Source organism: Leucoraja erinacea, chromosome 17, assembly GCF_028641065.1.
Source record: "Leucoraja erinacea ecotype New England chromosome 17, Leri_hhj_1, whole genome shotgun sequence".
NCBI lineage: Eukaryota > Metazoa > Chordata > Chondrichthyes > Rajiformes > Rajidae > Leucoraja > Leucoraja erinaceus.
Window position 1 is genome coordinate 17,981,193 of NC_073393.1, and position 18,937 is coordinate 18,000,129.

At 41.7% G+C, this 18,937-nt stretch overlaps 1 protein-coding gene across 3 annotated transcripts in view; it reads left to right on the forward strand.

Moving 5' to 3' along the window:
* The window catches only part of vac14 (vac14 homolog (S. cerevisiae)), a 214,195-nt gene that overhangs the window by 38,749 nt on the left and 156,509 nt on the right, over positions 1 to 18,937 (forward strand). For all 3 annotated transcript variants that reach the window (XM_055648696.1, XM_055648698.1, XM_055648697.1), the window contains exons 11-12: positions 3,857 to 3,911; positions 9,351 to 9,495. In XM_055648696.1, coding sequence (XP_055504671.1) covers positions 3,857 to 3,911; positions 9,351 to 9,495 — 200 coding nt within the window. The remainder of the gene's footprint in view (positions 1 to 3,856; positions 3,912 to 9,350; positions 9,496 to 18,937) is intronic.

Sequence of the window (18,937 nt, forward strand, 5' to 3'; positions counted from 1 at the left end):
TCTAGCGTTAGTTTCAAGAACAGAAGAGATTTTCCATGTGCTTGGTTAATTTTTTTTAATCGCTAACCCAACACCATGAAATTAGATAGTCCAGTCATTGCTGCTCAAGGCCTTGGCAAAGGAGTATAGCATGAAAGTGCACAAACTATGCTCCAAAAGTATTTCATAGTCTCCAAATTATTTTGAGACAGCAATGTACAAAAAAACAATTTCTTTCTAGGTTTGATCCAGACGGAAGGGTGAGGGCAGTTGTAGAATGCACCTGCACATGTGGTTAAAGAAGAAGGTATGCACAAAATGCTGGCGTAACAGGCAGCATCTCTGAGGAGAAGGAATGGGTGATGTTTTGGGTCGAGGCCCTTCCTGGGTTTTTTGTCTACCTTCAAGCATCTTGTGACTACTTTCGATTTAAACCAGCATCTGCAGTTCTTTCCTACACATGATTAAAGACAAAGATAGGGAAGTTTGCGCATTGCCATCCATGTGTGAAATTCCTGTCTTTGGGGATTTTTATGCTCTTTGAGTTTGCAATATCACTCAAATCTTTGAGTTGGCTAGACTGGTAATATAGAGAGGGACATTTTTATGTTATTTCCTCTGATATTATTATCCAGATTATCTATAGGTGCATTCTAAAATTAGTGGATTTTGCCCAAAGGATTGGCATATGTGTCTGCATTGAATTTATTAAGTTCAAAAGGAAAGTCATCAAAAACATGAAAGAAGTCCACTCAGATTTTGGGATGGATTGATCTATTTCCTTAAAGTTCTTGGATCTTCAGGCCCTTCCAATAAATGCAGGTTAGAGCAGCTCTTCTGTCTCTAATTAAGGATTAGGGTCTCAAAACACCCTGCCACCTTTCTTTTGTTTCCACTGCACTGTAAGGATGATATGATTCAGTTTAAGGCGGTGTTGAGATGATTCACAAAGAGTTTGCCTGAATTGGAGGGCTTGAGATAAGCAGAGATTAGATGAACTGAGTAGATAAAAATGCTGGAGAAACTCAGCGGGTGAGGCAGCATCTATGGAGCGAAGGAATAGGTGATGTTTCGGGTCGAGACCCTTCTTCAGACTTCGTTTCGGGTCGAGATCCTTCTTCAAAACTGGGTCTGCTTTGCCTGGAGCAAAGAACTGAGATGTGACACAATAGAGTAAATAACATTTTGAGAGGTGTAAATAGGGTAGATTGTCAGAGTTTTTCCTCATGCTGGGTGTGTCTAAACTAGAAGGCATTAGTTTGAAAGTGAGAGGGAGGAGGTTTAAAGGGAGGTAAATATTTCACAGATAGAGAGAGCAGTTGGTGTCTGGAATGTACTACCAGAGGAGGTGATGGAGACAGGAACTAAAATCATTTAAGGGGCATCTGGACAGGTTACTGAATGAGCAGGGCATAGAGAGATATGGAATTAATGCAGGCAAGTGGGATTAGTATAGCATATAATGGGCAGGTGCTATAGACCTGCACGGGAAGGTAGACACTCCCGCCCCCACGAGTCTCGGGCAGATGGGGCTCATCAGCCTGGGAAGGCAGTCCATCTAGGAGAGGGAAAACTCTAATTTAAAACCTCCACTGCCTTGTGGCCATATCTAGTCATGGAAAAGGCTCCAGGAGTAAACCTCAAGAAAATCCAGAGTCGGAGTCCCTAAGGCAGTTCGTCGTTGTCTACAACCCCTCTCTGGCAGCTCCTGCGATGGCGCTGGTGTTCCTTTGCCAAACTGTAATGGCCCTGCTGTTCCTTTGGATCGATCAGCGACGTGGAGAGGGGGGACGTGCTACATGAGCAATAGCCTGTCTTTCATATGACATCACCCAGGCTTGCATCCGACAAACTAGGATGCATCACCCATGGTCAGTCATGACCGAGGAGGGCCTACTGATGGTCAACATGAATGGAATGGACCGAAGGGCCATAGTCTCTGCTGTATAATTCTATGATGGTATGAAGTCGGCTTGAAACCGTAGATGATTTCTCCAGTGGCTGAGTACAAAGAATGTGCCTCCTCTGGATACTGTTCTTCAACAGTCTGTATGGGTCCCTCTGAGACTCTGCGAATCCTTTTCCATCACTGTTGGGCCCATTATTTCAACAGCAGCACACTGGGGTCATTGGAGGTGTATTGCTTGTCGTATGTGTTCCCTTTTAATGACTGTTTCCTGATATCAGTTGTGAGACTGCCTGCTGGTAGCTAGAAGGTGTCACAATAGATAATAGCATACTGAAACCCTCAACACACTGCTGCAAATACAAATCTGAAATATTGTGATCATATTGGCATAGAAATCCAGTTGTTTCTTGCACTTGTTTATTAATGAGCGGTGAGAGGAATTTAAGAAGACTATGCAGTCGAGAAATCAAGAGTTTTTACATGGAGGGAGAGTTAAAGTGCAAGGAGAGTAGCAGGACATTAAACTCAGGAGAGGAAAACAATTTGGTTAAATCTGAGGGTGAAAAGTTGCTACATGTAGAACTGTGTTGCATGTTTTTCGCTGAACTATTTTGCTGGTTACACCAAGTCCTCGTTACTCGTGTGTGATGGGGGCTCGGTCTTCCCACAGGTAACAAAATACTGCAGATTCTATAAAGACAGATATCAGTGGAGTCCTGAAGTCGATCCCTCCATGGATAGGGCGGCTATAGTGTTTATGAGCTTGTAGGTTTGAACAGAAATATGTAATTGGCATTTCCAGTGCAGGTCATCGTCCTTGTCCACTGGCTTTCTATCAGGGATGGGTCCAGATTGGGTATCTTACTAGTGCAGGGTAAAGGAGAGTAAGCAACTAAAGAAGAGGGAAATTACTTTCCAGCACCCGTCCCATATGTAAAGAAAACAAGTCTGGTTATTGGTAAAGATTCGGTTGATGCGCAGGGAAGTAGAGAAACATAGCACTGGCTTGGAGACACAAAAGCTGGAACCTCGAGCCAAAAGCAAACTGCTTTTGTGCATTGTGGCATCGATGTAAGATGCTGTTTGACCTGCTAACTTCCTCGAGCTGGAACTTATTTTTAGTGCTATAGTACTGGCTAGTTGGACTGGTGTAGAATCTAAATCTTTGGCTTTTAATTTTTTTTTATAGAAGCATCCAACACCAAAGGTAAATAGTTGGGCCATTGTGTTTGTGACAAGTCAATCATCAAGCTCTTTAATTATCCCTCTTCGTGTTTTCTTCATGGCCCAGTAATCTTTATTTGTTTCAAGTCTTTTCCTGCACTTTCCTGAAAGTTGCAATTAAATCTGTTTTAAACATAGTTTGCTGTGTCTGAAAGAAAAATCCCGAAAGGTCCTTTTACCTTAAATTGTGACCTTTAGTTGCTAGCTCATCTATCACTGGGAACAGTTCCTCTGAATCTACAGCTTCAAAAGCCATAATTACATCCCTCCTCAATTATCTTTGCTCCAAGAGGGATGTGGGCAAAATGCAGGCGTGGGACTAGTGTAGATGGCACATGTTGGTCGGTGTGGGCAATTTGGGCCAAAGGCCCAAAGTATGACTCTATGAGAACAGTCCCAGCTTGTGAAGTGCCTCAGCCCCAATACTGTTCGAGGAAGGCTCTTCTGCATCTGCTGCAGGACTTTCCCAGCATGTGCAATAAGTATTGCTGATACTTGATGTCTGATAGACCACATCTTGGAGCCTGACCCTATCCATGAATGTTCTAAAGTGTATTGCTGCTGCTTATTAATTAAAATGGATCGAGGTTGAGAACTGATTGAAAACAGCATTGGTATGGAATGGTCATCCCATTAACAGTTGCAAAAGTCCAAGCTTTGGTGGGAAGAATACAACCAGTTACTGATGACATTTTAGATGTGACCCTAAATATGGAATTAAAACTTATCTCCTTCCCATTTCAGTGTCGGACACGTCACTAGACTTATCCACGAGCAACAACAATGGGGCGTGTGTCACGTGAGTACCCAAGTTCATTTCTCCCACTTTGAAATCGCGAGAGCTCCAGTGGGCGATGGATAACTGCATTGTTTAAATCAATGTGGAACTATGCAGACAAACACATTCATTTTGGTCCCCGGTCTATACTTTAAACCAAGTTAAAGTGCTCTCATTCTCGGCTGACTTGGTCAGAATAGTAATGATTTTAATGTAGATCTGAGAGGCAAGTCTTTTTAAAGAGAGGATAGTGCGTATATGCCAGAGGAGGTGGTGGAGGCAGTGGGCTGTGGAGCACAAGATTCAAACACAATCTGTTATTGTGCGCTAAGGCTCTTTGCATCCTGCTTGAAGTGGTATGAAACTGCACTTGAATTTGGTGGCCTTGCACCCTGCTTGAAGTGGTATGAAACTACACTTGAATTTGGTGGCCTTGCCCCCTGCTTGAAGTGGTATGAAACTGCACTTGAATTTGGTGGCCTTGCATCCTGCTTGAAGTGGTATGAAACTGCACTTGAATTTGGTGGCCTTGCACCCTGCTTGAAGTGGTATGAAACTGCACTTGAATTTGGTGGCCTTGCCCCCTGCTTGAAGTGGTATGAAACTGCACTTGAATTTGGTGGCCTTGCATCCTGCTTGAAGTAGTATGAAACGGCACTTGAATTTGTTGGCCGTGCACCCTGCTTGAAGTGGTATGAAACTGCACTTGAATTTGGTGGCCTTGCTCCCTGGTTGAAATGGTAGGAAACTGCATTTGAATTTGGTGGCCTTGCACCCTGCTTGAATAGCCGTGTCAACTGCCAGCCCACCAGCTGTGAGTGAGCTGCCAGCACATCAGGCTTGAGTGACTGAGCTGCCACCCCAAGAATCCATTTGGCCAACAATGTCCATACTAGCCCTCTGTAAACCAGTGCCTTCAGCCCACAACACCCATAGTGCTCCAGAACCCCCACCCCCCCCTCCCCCCCCCCCCCATGTGAACGGGTCCCACTTAGTCTAGTATCTCTTAAACGTTATGAAAGTACCTGCCTCAACTACCTCCTCCGGCAGCTCATTCCATATATCCACCACCCTTAGTGCAAAAACAAAGTTGTTCCTCAGGCAGCCACTAAATCATTCCGTCCTCACCTTAAACCTATGTCCTCTGGTTCTTTATTCCCCTACCATGCGCAAAATATTCTGTGCACTTACCTTATTCTTCTCATGATCTTGTACACCTCCATAAGATCATCGTCTTGCACTCCAAGGAATAAAGTCCCAGCCTGCTCAACCTCTCCCTTTAGCTCAGTCCCTCGAGTCCTGGCAACATCCTTGAAAATCTTCTCTGCACCCATTTCAGCATGACAACATCCCTCCCATAACATAGTGGCCAAAAGTGAACACAATATTCTAAATATGGCCTCACCATAGTCTTATACAAACTGTAACTGTAACATGGGTCCCAACTTCTATACTCAATACTCTGACCAATTATGGTCAATGGGTCGAAAGCCTTTATGACCACCCTACAACAATAACAACTTATGATCTAAAGCAAAACATTTAATTTTATTAATGAGTCATTATTTTTCATATGATTCTCTTCTATATACCAAAACTTTAAACAGTTATTATAATAAGGTATAGATATGCTGTAACATCATTCATGAGAATGTTGATTAGCAAGATATTATATGGGATGGCTGCTTATTGCAATTGCATTCTGGATCACAACATCCTGAAGAATGTGCTTATTCTGAAGCGTTTGTATCTTGATAGAGACACAGACTTGTTACCCGGATTTTTGGGGTGCTTGCATCTTTTCTGTAGCATTGTTACCTTGGGAATCTCTACAGATGATTGGGGAAGGAATGCAAAGAGCTATAAAGGTTGAAGCAGTCAGTTTGCTGATCGAGCAAGGGTCTGGGGATTGTGAAACATGTTCTGTGAAGAGGAGTAAGTTGACAATAATGCCTTGTCATTTCTTTTCAACATCGGTCTGTGCTACCTGAATGACTACAACCCTGCTACTGTCATTATCTCATTTGATAGCACCCTTACCTCGGGATCAGTTTTGCCTGTTCATCCCTCTTGGGCGACTTCAACACGTAATTCCAGACTGATATTCGGGTGTAATTCTGAGAGAGTATCTTACTATAAGTGGGGCCATTCCCTCAAAGCAGATGTTAAACTTAAACCCACCTGGTATCTTGCGCAACTGTAAAATCTCTACATTTATATCTCAGAAGAGCAGTAGTCTTTTTCTCTGCAAATGCTATGTCTCCTGCTGAGTGTCTCCACCATGATCTTTGGCATTGTTGTTTGTGGGATAAAAATTGTCCAAGAAATTGACAATAAATTCTGATGAAGTTCGTTGCCCTAAAACTTGAAGCCTGTTCATCTCTCCTTGGATGCTGTCCTCACTTTATACCATTTTCTCATAATCATGCCATGCAGCACAGAGGCAGGACATTCAGTCCACCGAGTCTATGCCAAGCCTCAAGTACATTTCAAATATTATATCAACTGCACCTTGAGTTAAAAAAAATATCAATAAAAAACATTGCTGTTTGAGGAACTTGCTGTGCACAAATTGGGTGCTGAACTTATGACAGTGGCTACTCCTTGGAAGGCTCTTATTGAGTGTTTCACTAAAATGAATTGAAGAAAAACTCACATTTATTTAGGATCTGTCTCAATCTTGGTATATCCAAAGTGTTTGAATTTTTAATGTATGGTTTAATATCAACAAAGTGACAATGATGGCATGATCTTATTTTAGTGATATTGATTGAAAGATAAATATTGCTAAAGTACCCAGGACGAATTATCTTGCTCTTGAAAATATTGCCACGTTTCATATTTACTTGTGAAGCCAGACAAGATTTAAAATTTCATCCAAAATAACAGAATTCCCTCAGTACTTTGCTAGAATGGCAGTATAGATAATGTGCTTGTGTCTTAGGAGCTGGAACTGTGATCTTTTGATTCAGACGAGGGAGCTGCTTGACTGAACAAAGTGGGCAAGTTACTAAATGCAGTCAGGCAAGCCAGTTACCAGTAACCCAAACCAATTTCCCTCCAGAGATTGATTCTGTCTTCCGACTCCATTGTTATGAGCATAGTAGTCACCATAAATATTGTGAGTTGCTTATTTTTCTCTAACAGGTAACAACTTGCTTCATGAATGCATGCAGCTGAATGATTAACTTGCATTTGTAAGACTACGTACTATCAAAACCAATTGGCTTTACAAGACCTATATGATTCTTAATCCACAGACTAATAACGATGCATATTAAACTTAGGTTCAAACAAGGATAAATTTCCCTTCAAGATATTGGAGGTATAAGTCTACATCCTTACCTGCCATAATTTTCCCAATCACTGTTTCCTCCCTGTTTGGCTGTGAGAACACATGTATCGTCTCAAGACACTCCCTAAAACATTATAACCAGAAGGGACAGGACTGGTCAGCTGTCATTTTCTTGTCAGCTTTCATATGTTGAATTATTGAAGAGGAGAGGTCAATTGCTTTAGAGAATAAACAGCTGTGTTCAAAGCTATTAAATGTAAAATAGTAAACTCAAGAAAATTGTTAATCAAAATTGCACTGATGTTGTTGAAATGATAGATCGTTGTTGATCATTTCATAGTGGGGAGATATTAATTTTGGTACTGAGGTCATTGTTAATCTTGCCTCATCCCAATTTAAATTACTCTTTGAACAGTTTATAAAGTTTGTGCTGGTTTTCTAGCTACAGATTTTACATTGTTGCTGGTTTCTCTGATGTTGCACCTATAAATCTCGATCTAGACACGTGGAGATGCTTTATTGCATTTGTCCAAACAGTGTAGCCTGGTTCCGACTATGTATCCAAGAAGAACCTTCAGACATTTTAATTAAAATGCTGATCAAAGATTTCTTCCTTCAGGATTGCGTGCTTTATCGACCGGTGTTTATGAAATAGGGATTCTGTCTTTTTATATCTGATACCTGAACACGTTGCCCTTTCCTCTTTTCAGAGGAAAAAGACAATTTTCTAGAGGAAGCATAGTTTTCTACAAAATTATAGTGAAGGGCAATGCTTCCACGACGAAATAACCATTTTTCATGTGAGTAGATGGCTCACAGACTCGTGTTTGAAAGTGTGTTTCTCTGGTCTAGAAAAATAGGAGACTACATCAAGACGAAGAGAATTCTTAAAGGGCTTGACAACCTAGATGCAGGGAGTGTGTTTCCCCTGCTATACCAGGACCCACTGTTAGTGAGGTGATAAACCTTTTTGAAATGTTTACTTTGTAGGTTATGTAGACTTGGACATTGTCTGCAACCAAAATATTGTTTCTGGATATTAAAGGAATTTAGTGATTTGGGGTTAGTGAGCGAACACGACATTGCAATAGAAGGTTAGCCATGAACTTGATGACTAGTAGTGCAGGCTTGAAGATCGGATTGCTGCTACTGCTCCTATTTTACATCTTGTGCTTCTTTGCTCCGTCCCCAAATATAAGAGCTCAATTTTGATGATATTAAAGGGAACTTTCAGAAGTTGATAGGGAGAGGCTGTCTGCAGTTCACGGGACATCAATTATGTAGGAGCCTTTTAAAGGTGAGATGGTGAGAGCTCGGGGCCAGCAGGTTCTTCTTGGAGTGAAGGGGAAGGCTGGCAGAAGAGATCCCTGTATATTACAAGATATTGAACCTCCGATCAAGAATAAGGAGGCATATGTCCAGTTTCGTGAGACACAAAAAACTGTGAATGTTGGAAACAAAGTGCTGGAGGAACTCAATGAGTTAGGCATCATCTGTGGGGGGGAAATGGACAGATTATCTTTTGGGTCTGGACCCTTCTGCAGATCCTTCTTTGATATGTTAGTATGTCAGGTATGGGCAGCTGGGATCAAGTGAATCCCTTGGAGTTGAGGGGTTGTAGGAGCACATGTAAGAAGGAAATCAAGAGAACAGACAAGGGAGCATGGAATAGCTTTGGCAGATAATGTAAAAAAAAAAAATCCAAAAAGATTCTAGAAGTATATTAAGGGCAAAAGTGTAACTAGGGATCAGGTTTCAAAGCTCTTTTATTGTCACATGTACCAATTAAGGTATGGTGATATTCTTATTAACAAGGTCGTCTCTAAGGAGGCATTGCAGATGCGTAAGATGACAAATGAACATATCTAATCTGTATGTACCATGGAGAATTACATGGATGCTCGGGAACCTGGAGAGGGACATTACAGCTGCTGAATGTCTTGAAAGGCTGTAAGATGAATCCCCTAGGATCAAGTGTATCCTAGGACATTGTGAGAAGCTTGGGAAGAAAATATGGGGCCACTGGCAGAGATCTTTTCATTGAAATACACAGGTCAGGTGTTCGAAGACTGGTAGATGGCTAATGTTGTTCATCTGTTTAAGGATTCCCGCAACCAACAGCCTATCGTCCGCATATCATGCGCCATTTGTTGTTTCCGCTGCAGGATCGAATGTCCTCTAGAGACCCTTGACTTGGATGGGATCGTGCTTGTGCTGGATCGCCACCTTCACGATACAGTTACAGGAATGATGACACGAATTGCTATCTTGAAGTGGTTGTATCACCTTTATATCAAAACTCCTAGGAAGGTAAGAATAATGAACCCCCTTGCCTGAGTTTGTCCAGCCCCATCTTCCTTCCAGTTTTTTTTTTTCTCTCGTTACCTCCGACAATCAGTCTGAAGAAAGGTCCCAATCCGAAACGTCACGTATCCATTTTCTCCTATGATGATGCCTGACCTGCTGAGTTACTCCATCACTTTGTTAAGTTGAGGTATAAAGACGTATAAAACATTAAGCTAAAGATAAGTATACTGATATACTTTAATAATAAATGCATGAGCAAGATTGCCTTTGAAAAGGTAAATTGTAGTATAATCTCGAGTTTGAAATCTAAATAGATTTAAATGTTTTGATAAATTAAGGATCAGGCTGCCGGAGGGGAGTGTGGATTGAAAAAAAATGTAAGAATAGATGAGTAATGATACAACATTTGAGAAACATGTGGAGTTGCTTTCGGATTAGAAATAATAGTTTTGTAGGAAGTGCTCCATCTTTGGTAAATTAAAGTATTCGATTGAATTAAAAAGAGAAACATAGTTTTGCATGGAAGAATAATAAAGTGGCTAGGATTGAACTGGTAAAAATCGAAAGGAAAAACTGGATTAAAAAGGGAATAACTGAGAGTAAATCAGCGGAATCGGGATCCCTGGCACGGGATCCACATGTCTGGTCCTTGGAATGGAGATATTATGGCTATAACAAAGCAATTATATTTTATAAATTGTTTGTATGACTCAAATATTTTTAATAGTTAATATTAATAGCATGGGGAGGATGGGGGGGATGTAAATAATCAAATATTTTATTATGAACAGAGAAAAGCCAATCAAATTACAAAACATTTCCCAATATGTTATTCCTGATGCTATTCACTTGCACACATCTAAAGATTGGGACAGTTGTGCTGAGATGGGCCAAATTAAGTCCTGGGCTGCAGACACTAATTAGCCATCATTGTCAGTTTGCAGGTGCAAGTATACAGGATTCTGTATACACAATGTGCAAACTTGTTCTGATGGTGATAATTAGATGGCTGCTTGGGATTGCCCTGGAACACACAGCTGCATTTTATTTTTCCATACGAAACAACAGAAAATGCTGAAAATCACTCAACAAATTGGGCAGCATCTATGGGAAGAGAAAATAATTAATATTTCAGGTTGAAGATTCTGTTTCATTTCCGATAAAGGACATTTCACATGAACTGTTAATCCTGTTTCCTTTTCCACCGATGCTGGCTGACCTGCTAACTTGGGTTTGTATTTTCTGTTTAGATTTCAAAATATCAACATCTGTAGCTATTGATTTTTGTTACCGTACCTTTTTATAATTCAATCTCGCGATCTGGGTTTAATTGGACGAGCCATTGTTTTTGATCATTCCCATTTTCCGATGCGATGAAGGTGCTGAACGATTTCTTGGTCTGGTGAATGTGCACACACTTTACTGCTGGGAAGGCTGTTCCAAGTTTTAAACCCAGTGGTGATGAACGACTGCCAACATGTTTCCAGTCAGGATGATATGCAATTTAGAGAGGAACCCTGCGGTGTTACCATGCCTCTGGTGCACTTGTCTATCTTGATAGTGCAGGTTGCAGATGGGAGTGGTGGTGCTGTAGTAGCCTGAGCAAGTAATGGCAGTGTATTTTGTAGATGGTGCACAATACAGCCACTGTGGACTGGTGGTGGAGTGAACAAATGTTTAAGGTGGTGGAGGAATCATTCATGGGGGGTACTGACCCGAGTTAGCAGAAGGTTTCGCTTTTTATTTTAAACTTCTTTCTTTCACTGGTACAAGTTCTCTCCCAAATGACCGTTGTTGCTTAAACCGTCACGTCTCATCCTCCCGCTCTACCCCCCCCTGGGGCCTTAGGTGTTGGTTGGAACATACACATTCTCTTTACTCCTTTGAACTTAATAACACTGAGACTTTCTCAGAACCCCAGATCCGGCTGCACATCTGACTTGTAGTGCAGGTCTCTGGCTGCGCTTGAACGAGTGAGTGAGCCAGACAGACTATCCAAACTGTCAGATGCCAGATTACCATGATTTTTTGCTGCTCTGCATCTGCTGAGTTTATTTGACAGTCTAGTCAATTGTGGATCAGCAATATTAGGTGTACAGGTCAAGCCATGGTGATAGCTATGTTTTTGATGTTAAAAAGGTACAAAATGGGTCTAACACTGAGCCCGATGGCTTAAAAACCACACAACTGATTTCCTGCAGGCTTTATGATTGTGTGATTAATGAGATTAGTTCAACAGAGTAATTGATTGCTGGTCTTTTTTATATAATATAGCATGCAGCATCAATTGTACCTCGCAGTGAAGCTACTTTGCAGTGTTTTTAGCTCACGTGATTTGTGTTGTGGGTCAGTAGTAACCACTGCTCCCTGTAAATTGATGGCAAAAGGCCGTCAGAAGATATTGAGTTTGCAGAATTGGGTCCATGGGGCTGCAAGGTAATATAGATTATGACAGGCACATTTAAATGGCTTCTGCTAAATGGATGCTTTTTCGTGAATCTGAGAAGTGAGTGGTTATGCTTTGACAAATGCCTGTAGTTGGCAAGTACTTGCGTCCCCACACCAAGTTAATCTCAGAATCACTGGAGACTGAACGGTATTAGAATTCAACCTTGCAAGTGTTTTCACAATCAATCAGTGACAGTATTTTTCTTTCAATAAATAAATTTACACTTTACTGTGTCATTTTCTTTATCCCCTCCTCAAGATGCTGTTTGCGTTGCACTCCAGTTCTATTCAATTCAAATTCTGACATTGCATTTTAAAATGTATCCTTCTTCATGCATCTGGCTTTTGACAGAGCATTTGACTCCATTCGGATCCGAGCCACACCTGATTATTCCCCTGTGTACAGCACATTCTTTCACTCTGGATGATTTGAAATGCCCAGCTTTTTTTAAACAAAAGACACCCAACCTCTTTGAAAGAGGAATTTATGAACTGCAAGCAGGAATGACCCCTTAAACCTGCTCTGCCCTTCAATAAAATCATGACATGCGTCTGCTTTGAGCTCACCTACCTCGCAACCTTTCTCCCCCTGATGAAGAATTTATCTTAAAAATATTCAGAGACTGTGAGGAAGGGAGTTCCAGATAATTAATAACAAAATCACCTCATCTCAGTCTTAAATGGGAGACGACTTATTTCTAGATTCCCCCACGGAGAAAACATCCTCCCCACATGCACCTTGCCAACGTCGGGACTGTGGTGGAACTTTTCAAAATATTCTCTGACTTCTCTCCTGTTCTTGGCTCATTCAGCAGAGCACTTTCTCTAGCAATGTTACAAAATTATGAGATTTTAAAAATCAAGTCTGCAATTTATCCCATCAGATAAAGCATAAAAAGAAGTTTAACTTGACACCTAATTCACTTTCATATCTTCAGTATTAAAAAAAAGGTTATGGCCATTTTCATACTCGGAAATTAGCAACTCTCCAAGGTGCCAGCACTTCTATAATTCTGATTCACCCCTTATCTCTTCATCGCTGCCAGTTATGTTTTAAGTTGCCATGATTTGATGCTTGAAATTTGCTTCCTAAGTCTTGCCAGATTTTGACCCACTACTTCCATCCTTGACTGAATGATTCGTCTTTCACAGTGGAGCACGCTCACTGCCACATTGGGCTACCACCCTGGATTGTCTATTCTAGAATCTTCCAAGTGCCTTCTGACGGGCAAGAATGTGACCTCTGACAGCTAGGGACTCACTTAAAATAATCTAGGAAATGATAATAGGATTACGGCAAAGCGAAGGGTGGCACACAGGCACAAGTAGTTCTCTAATGTGATAGTTGTGTTCCTAAGAAAATTAGCATTATAGAAAATCTCATTGTAACATCAATTATGTCAATGATGAAAAGGGGGATAGGGGCTGGAGAGTTTCAGAGAAACATTAATAGTTATTTTACCAACAGGAGTTCCAAAAGTAAAATTATTTTTGATAGCTATAAGTTTATTTTTGTTACTGCAAGCTAAAATACTATAGGCTAACAGAGTATTGTTACCCATGTATCAACGTAAGTGAAGGCTTATCAATTTCAATAGCCTCCCGGCTAAAATAACAGCTGTGTTCTTAAGAGACATTGGCATCTGATTACTGCAGGAAAGCTTCGTGGAAATACTTTTTCCAAGACGGCTTTTTGTTTTCTGCTTGCTAATTTCCAAAGTGATATATAAGTAGTTCTCCAGGTCCTGATCGAAATTGGGTTATAACCAGTTAGACACGAATAATACAAATAATGTTTCCTTATCAATCGTGTTATATCTAACTTGAGTTGTGGAATAGCAGATTACCTGCACTACTGCTGCCTTGCGTCTCCAGTCACCAGGGTATAATCCTAATCAGTCTTGTATGTGTGGAAAGTGCACTTGCACTCTGTGACCGTCAGATTCCTACCAAATCCCAAATATGTGCTGGTTGGTATATTAGCTACTGTAAATAACTGTGCATGTAGGTGGAGAGTTGATGGAGAGGTGAGGGAGAATAGATTACAGGGAAACAAGTGGAAGGTCAGATTGCTGTGAGAGCTGGTTTGGAGTTGTGGGCCAAATGGCCACTTCCATTGTCACAAGTAAATATGAAATACATGAAGATCTTAAGTTTGCACCCAATGTTCTGTTGTAAAATATCATAATTCTAAACTAATTCAATATTTTGAAGCAAAATTTGATGCATAGATTTGCAAACATCGCTGCACAGGCAATATAGACCTTTTGCCGATCTTTTTAAAAGAAAGATTAAAACAGCTCCGCGTATTCATCCCAGTGACTCGGAGCCAAGGCTCTGATTGCCACTGATGGCTGTGGCCTTGTCATTGGGTATTTCTAATTAATAATAAGGGCATCAAAGGTTATGGGGAGAAGACAGGAGAATGGGGTTGCGAGGGAAAAATAGATCAGCCATGATCGAATGGTGGAGCAGACACGATGGGCCGAATGGCCTAATTCTGCTCTTATGTCTTATGGTCTTAAATATGTCCTCTCAGCATCTGGCATGTCCTCACCATGTGTATTCAAGTTAACCTTCTTGTCCTCTATTATGAACGACACAAGAGCGCACATAGTCAATTATGTGTCAATCAAAACATCTTCATTCTTTAGAGACTCCTGTATCCAGTTGGTGTTTTCCCAGTAACTTGCATGAAAACACATACTAAATCAGCTGTACTACTGTGCCCAATTCTGGCACCATAATTGAGTATGAATGCTTTTTCAGACATATTGTTCATATGATTTCTGGAGGCAGGGATGAACAACCAGCTACATGGAGAATTTGCTATTGTTATCCTTAAAATATAGTGAAAGGAATGCTCTAAATATTGAAGATTTTGTGATTAAAACAGGAGAAAAAAAGGTTACCACAGACAGAATGATATGCAGAGTAATGGACTAGGAAATGTACTTTCAAAGAGGCGCAGGCAGAGTGGATTGAATGTTCTCCACATGAGTCTAGCAACTCTTTTTTTGCCGTAATGGCAGAGATGATGTTTCCTCTATCTTAAGTCAGCAGTGTGGATTGCCTGTCCATTTTATGGGCATGTCTGACATTTTTTTAATACTGAAATTGCTTTTGCATGGTTCAAACTCCTGACCCCCCCGAATCATAGTCATATAACACGCAAACAAGCCCTTCAGCCTACCAAGTCCATGCTGACCATCAAGCATCTATCTACACCAATCCCATTTTAATGTGCAAACACGACAAGACAGCACTGGAGGTCAGGTTTGAACCCGGGTTTTTACAGCTGTGAGGCAGCAGATCTACTTGGGGAGTAATTGCAAGCTATTTGAGCGTTCCCATATTTCTGATCTCCTTTCACGTCCACAGATAACCTGCATTGCCTTTTTGCGGCCAAAAGGCACACAATACCTACAACCCCTTTGCCAAAGGGAGAGTGGTGAGCCTTTGGCCTTATGCATTGGGAAGGTGAGTGTCCTTGCTCGTTGCTTGTAGTCCCTGAGATGGTGATTGGTGGTGGCGAGCTGAGTTTTGAACTGCAGCTGTCATTCTATTGGGATGAAGGTACACCAACTGCTTTTCAAGTGGTAATTCCAGAATTAAATTAGTCAAAGCAACAATAGAGAACTGATGATAGGTTTCCAAATCAGGATCATGTTATTTCGTGGAAGTTGTCAGAGGATGTTGTTTCTTTGCACTGTGCCTTTGCCCTTTCAAAGGTTTCCAAGGTATTTTATTGTCACATGTACCAATTAAGGTGATATGTGCATTACCATATAGCCATGAGAAAAAAAAGCAACAAGGCATACAAATACATAAAAGTTAACATAAACATCCACCTTAGCGGATTCCCCACATTCCTCACTGTGATGGAAGGCAAAAATGTCCAATCTTCTTCCTCTTTATTTCTCCCGCGGTCGGAGCAGTCGAACAATCCGTCGGGGCTATCAAAGCTCCCGCACCCTTTCTGGCAAGTTATGTGTTTGGGAATAGCTTCAGTGAGCTTCTGAGTTTTGTGGAGGGTACAGCTTGACCCTATTGGGTGGGGGCGCTGCACTGGCAGCAGCCCTGTCCGTATTTTGTGGGGGGGTGGCAGTGGAAGGCAAAAAGTATGTCCAATCTTCTTTTAGTGTTTCCTCTTCCTCCATGGAGATTTTTCCAGGTCTCCCCCGTGGCCTAACAACGAGGATCGGCGCGGCCTTTCCCGGAGACGCGCCCGGGGCTCGGGGCTCCGGCGGCGGGTGCAGCGTGGACTGTCAGCACGGAGCTGGGGCTCGCTGGAGGGGAGCGCTAGCAGACGGCAGCCTGAAGCCGCGGTCAAGCTCCAGCTGGCGCGGCGTCTCAGCCCGGGATCCCTCGTGGGGGACCCGGGGGGAAGAAGAAGCTTCCACCGCCGGCCCGCGGCCATCTTCCGGTACGGACTGGCAACTGCGGTGCTTACGGCTGCGACGTGGAGGGAACTTTAAATCTTCGGCCGCCGGCCTGCGGCCTACACCAACTTAAAGCCGCGGTCTCCGGTGGGGAATAGCTTGGACTTACCTGAGCTTTTACTCTGGAGTTTTGGGGGAGGGGACTACAATTGCTTGACCACCACAGTGATGAATGCTGTGGTGGATGTTTATGTTAAAAATTTATTGTGTTTTTGTGTGTGCCCTTTATCATTGTATCGCTGTTGACGTATCATTTTTTGTGCAATGTGACAAATAAACCGTTGTATTGTATTGTTGTATTGTATTGTGCAGTTGTGGTGGAGGGAGTAAATATTTAGGATACTGATCAAGCAATGTTGGTATTGATCCTTTTGTTGTGCTTGAGACATCAAAAAATGCAAAAAGGTAGGGTAGGAAGCAGAAAACAATTCCACCGGGTGGCCCTGCGATGGCAGCCTTGCCAACAGTCTGTCTGTCTTTTTATCTTTTTTTGTTATTGTTAGTGTGTTTTAAAAATAAATGTTAATGTTCTCTGGTTTCTTTTATGTGGGGGTGGGGGGGTCGGGGGAAACTTTTTTTCAATCTCTTAATCTGCTGGTGATGCGATTGTTTTCCGGATCTTGTCTCCGGTCGTTCTGCGGCCTAACATCATTGGGCTCCCTTGCCTGGGATCGACGCTCCAACCGCGGCCCGCGGATTTCACCTTGGAGAAGCTTGCAGTCTTGGGTAGAGACCAATGTCGGGAACTCCAAACGACGCAGAAGGTTTCGACCAGCACCGACCCGGGGTCAGATCGCCCGGTGCGGGGGAGCTGAGATTCCCCCCCGACGTAGGAGCTTGATCGCCCTGATGCGAGGGCCCAAAGGCTGCCAGCTACGGAAGCCAAGATCGCCCTGTCAACAGAAGGTTTGAGGCCCTCGACCACGGGAGAACAAAGAAGGGAAGAGATTGAACTTTTTATTCGCTTTCCATCGCACTGATCAATGTGGAGGAGTTACTGTGATGGATGTTAATGTTAAAATGTATTTTGTTGCTTTTGATTGGTATGACTGTATGGCAAATCAAATTCCTCGTATTTTGCAAAACATGGCTAATAAAGTATGATTATGAAATAATAGTGGCATTCGAGAAGCTTTTAGATAGGCACATGAATATGCAGGGAATGGAGAGATATGGATCACATGCAATCAGAGATTATTTTAATTTGGCATCATTTTCAGCACGGACATTGTGGGCCAAAGGTCCTGTTCCTGTGCTGTACTATTCTATATTCCATACCTTGTAGAGGCAAGGGCAGAATATTTCATCAAACTGCAAATAACTTGGGTTTGTGTCTTGTGCTGCCATGGGATCTCCTTGACTTGGTTGCACTAACATCAACATCAACTTGAGGATGGATCTAAACATTACTAATGATTCTGAACAAAGACTGAGAACTCAATGTATCATGTTTATGATGTGTTAATTTAATTAATCAGTTTTAGATGGCACTGGTTGAGAGTTTGTTGATAAGAGTATTGGGAAGATGTCCACTGTGTATTGCCCTGCACTGGTTATTCTACATGCACCCAATCTTGGGTGTCCTAATTGAAGGATAACATTGAAGTATTAGATTGGACTATTTTCTGGACTTTTAGACATACTTGAACACACAAGCATTTAATTTAGAGGCAGCAGTGCTACAAAAACAATCAAACTGAGGCATTCCCAAAGTATTTTGAATAAATGTACTCCTGTCAGAAGTGATCCATGCTTGAGACTTGTAGCTAATCAGTACAATACAGAAGGCAATTGAAATTAATTTTAATGGGGATCTGCTCTAATTGGCAGCACTTAGTCCCTCTGTGCTTTGCCACCTTGTGACCAAATGCAGCTTAATTGACCCAAAATTGCTTTACAAATGGGATGAGCATATTCTGATTGAAGTGTCACAAAAAACATAAAAATGATGTCAAAGGTTGCTCCACTAGAGAACTGGTATAAAGTTAAAAAAAAACACAGACTTTGAACTTGGATATAGTGAGATTTAACCATGTCCCTGAGTTGTGAGATAAGAAGCCTTGAGCTCTCTCTTCTTCCTTTGCTCTAATGGGAAGCTTCCTTTAAATTGCATTTTCAGGGAAAGATCTATAGACGTGGCCTTTAATTAACAGGTTCTGCCTTCGGTAAGTTTAATTGCACGTCAGTTTAATTCGATTCGAATTTCCCATTCAGCATTTATCAGTCAAAGTATTCAACCTTTGAGCAATTGTGGTTTAGTCTGGTAGTAATGTATGCATCGTTATCACAGAGCAATGATGAAAAAAGAACCTAATTTCAAGATACAGAATAGTCCGTCTGCTGTTGAATTTAATAACAATCCTCTCCCAGAACACTATTGAAATAAAGCTAGTCTTAGAGGGAGGAAAAACTGCACACATTCTTGTTTAGGTTCATAGAAACTCCTGTAGAAATGTCAAAGAACTCAGAACTGTGAAAAGTATAAAGCTAATGTTATAATGGGCCCTATACCAACTCTCAGTTGTCGGTGAGCGAAATGGTCTTACTGCACGCAC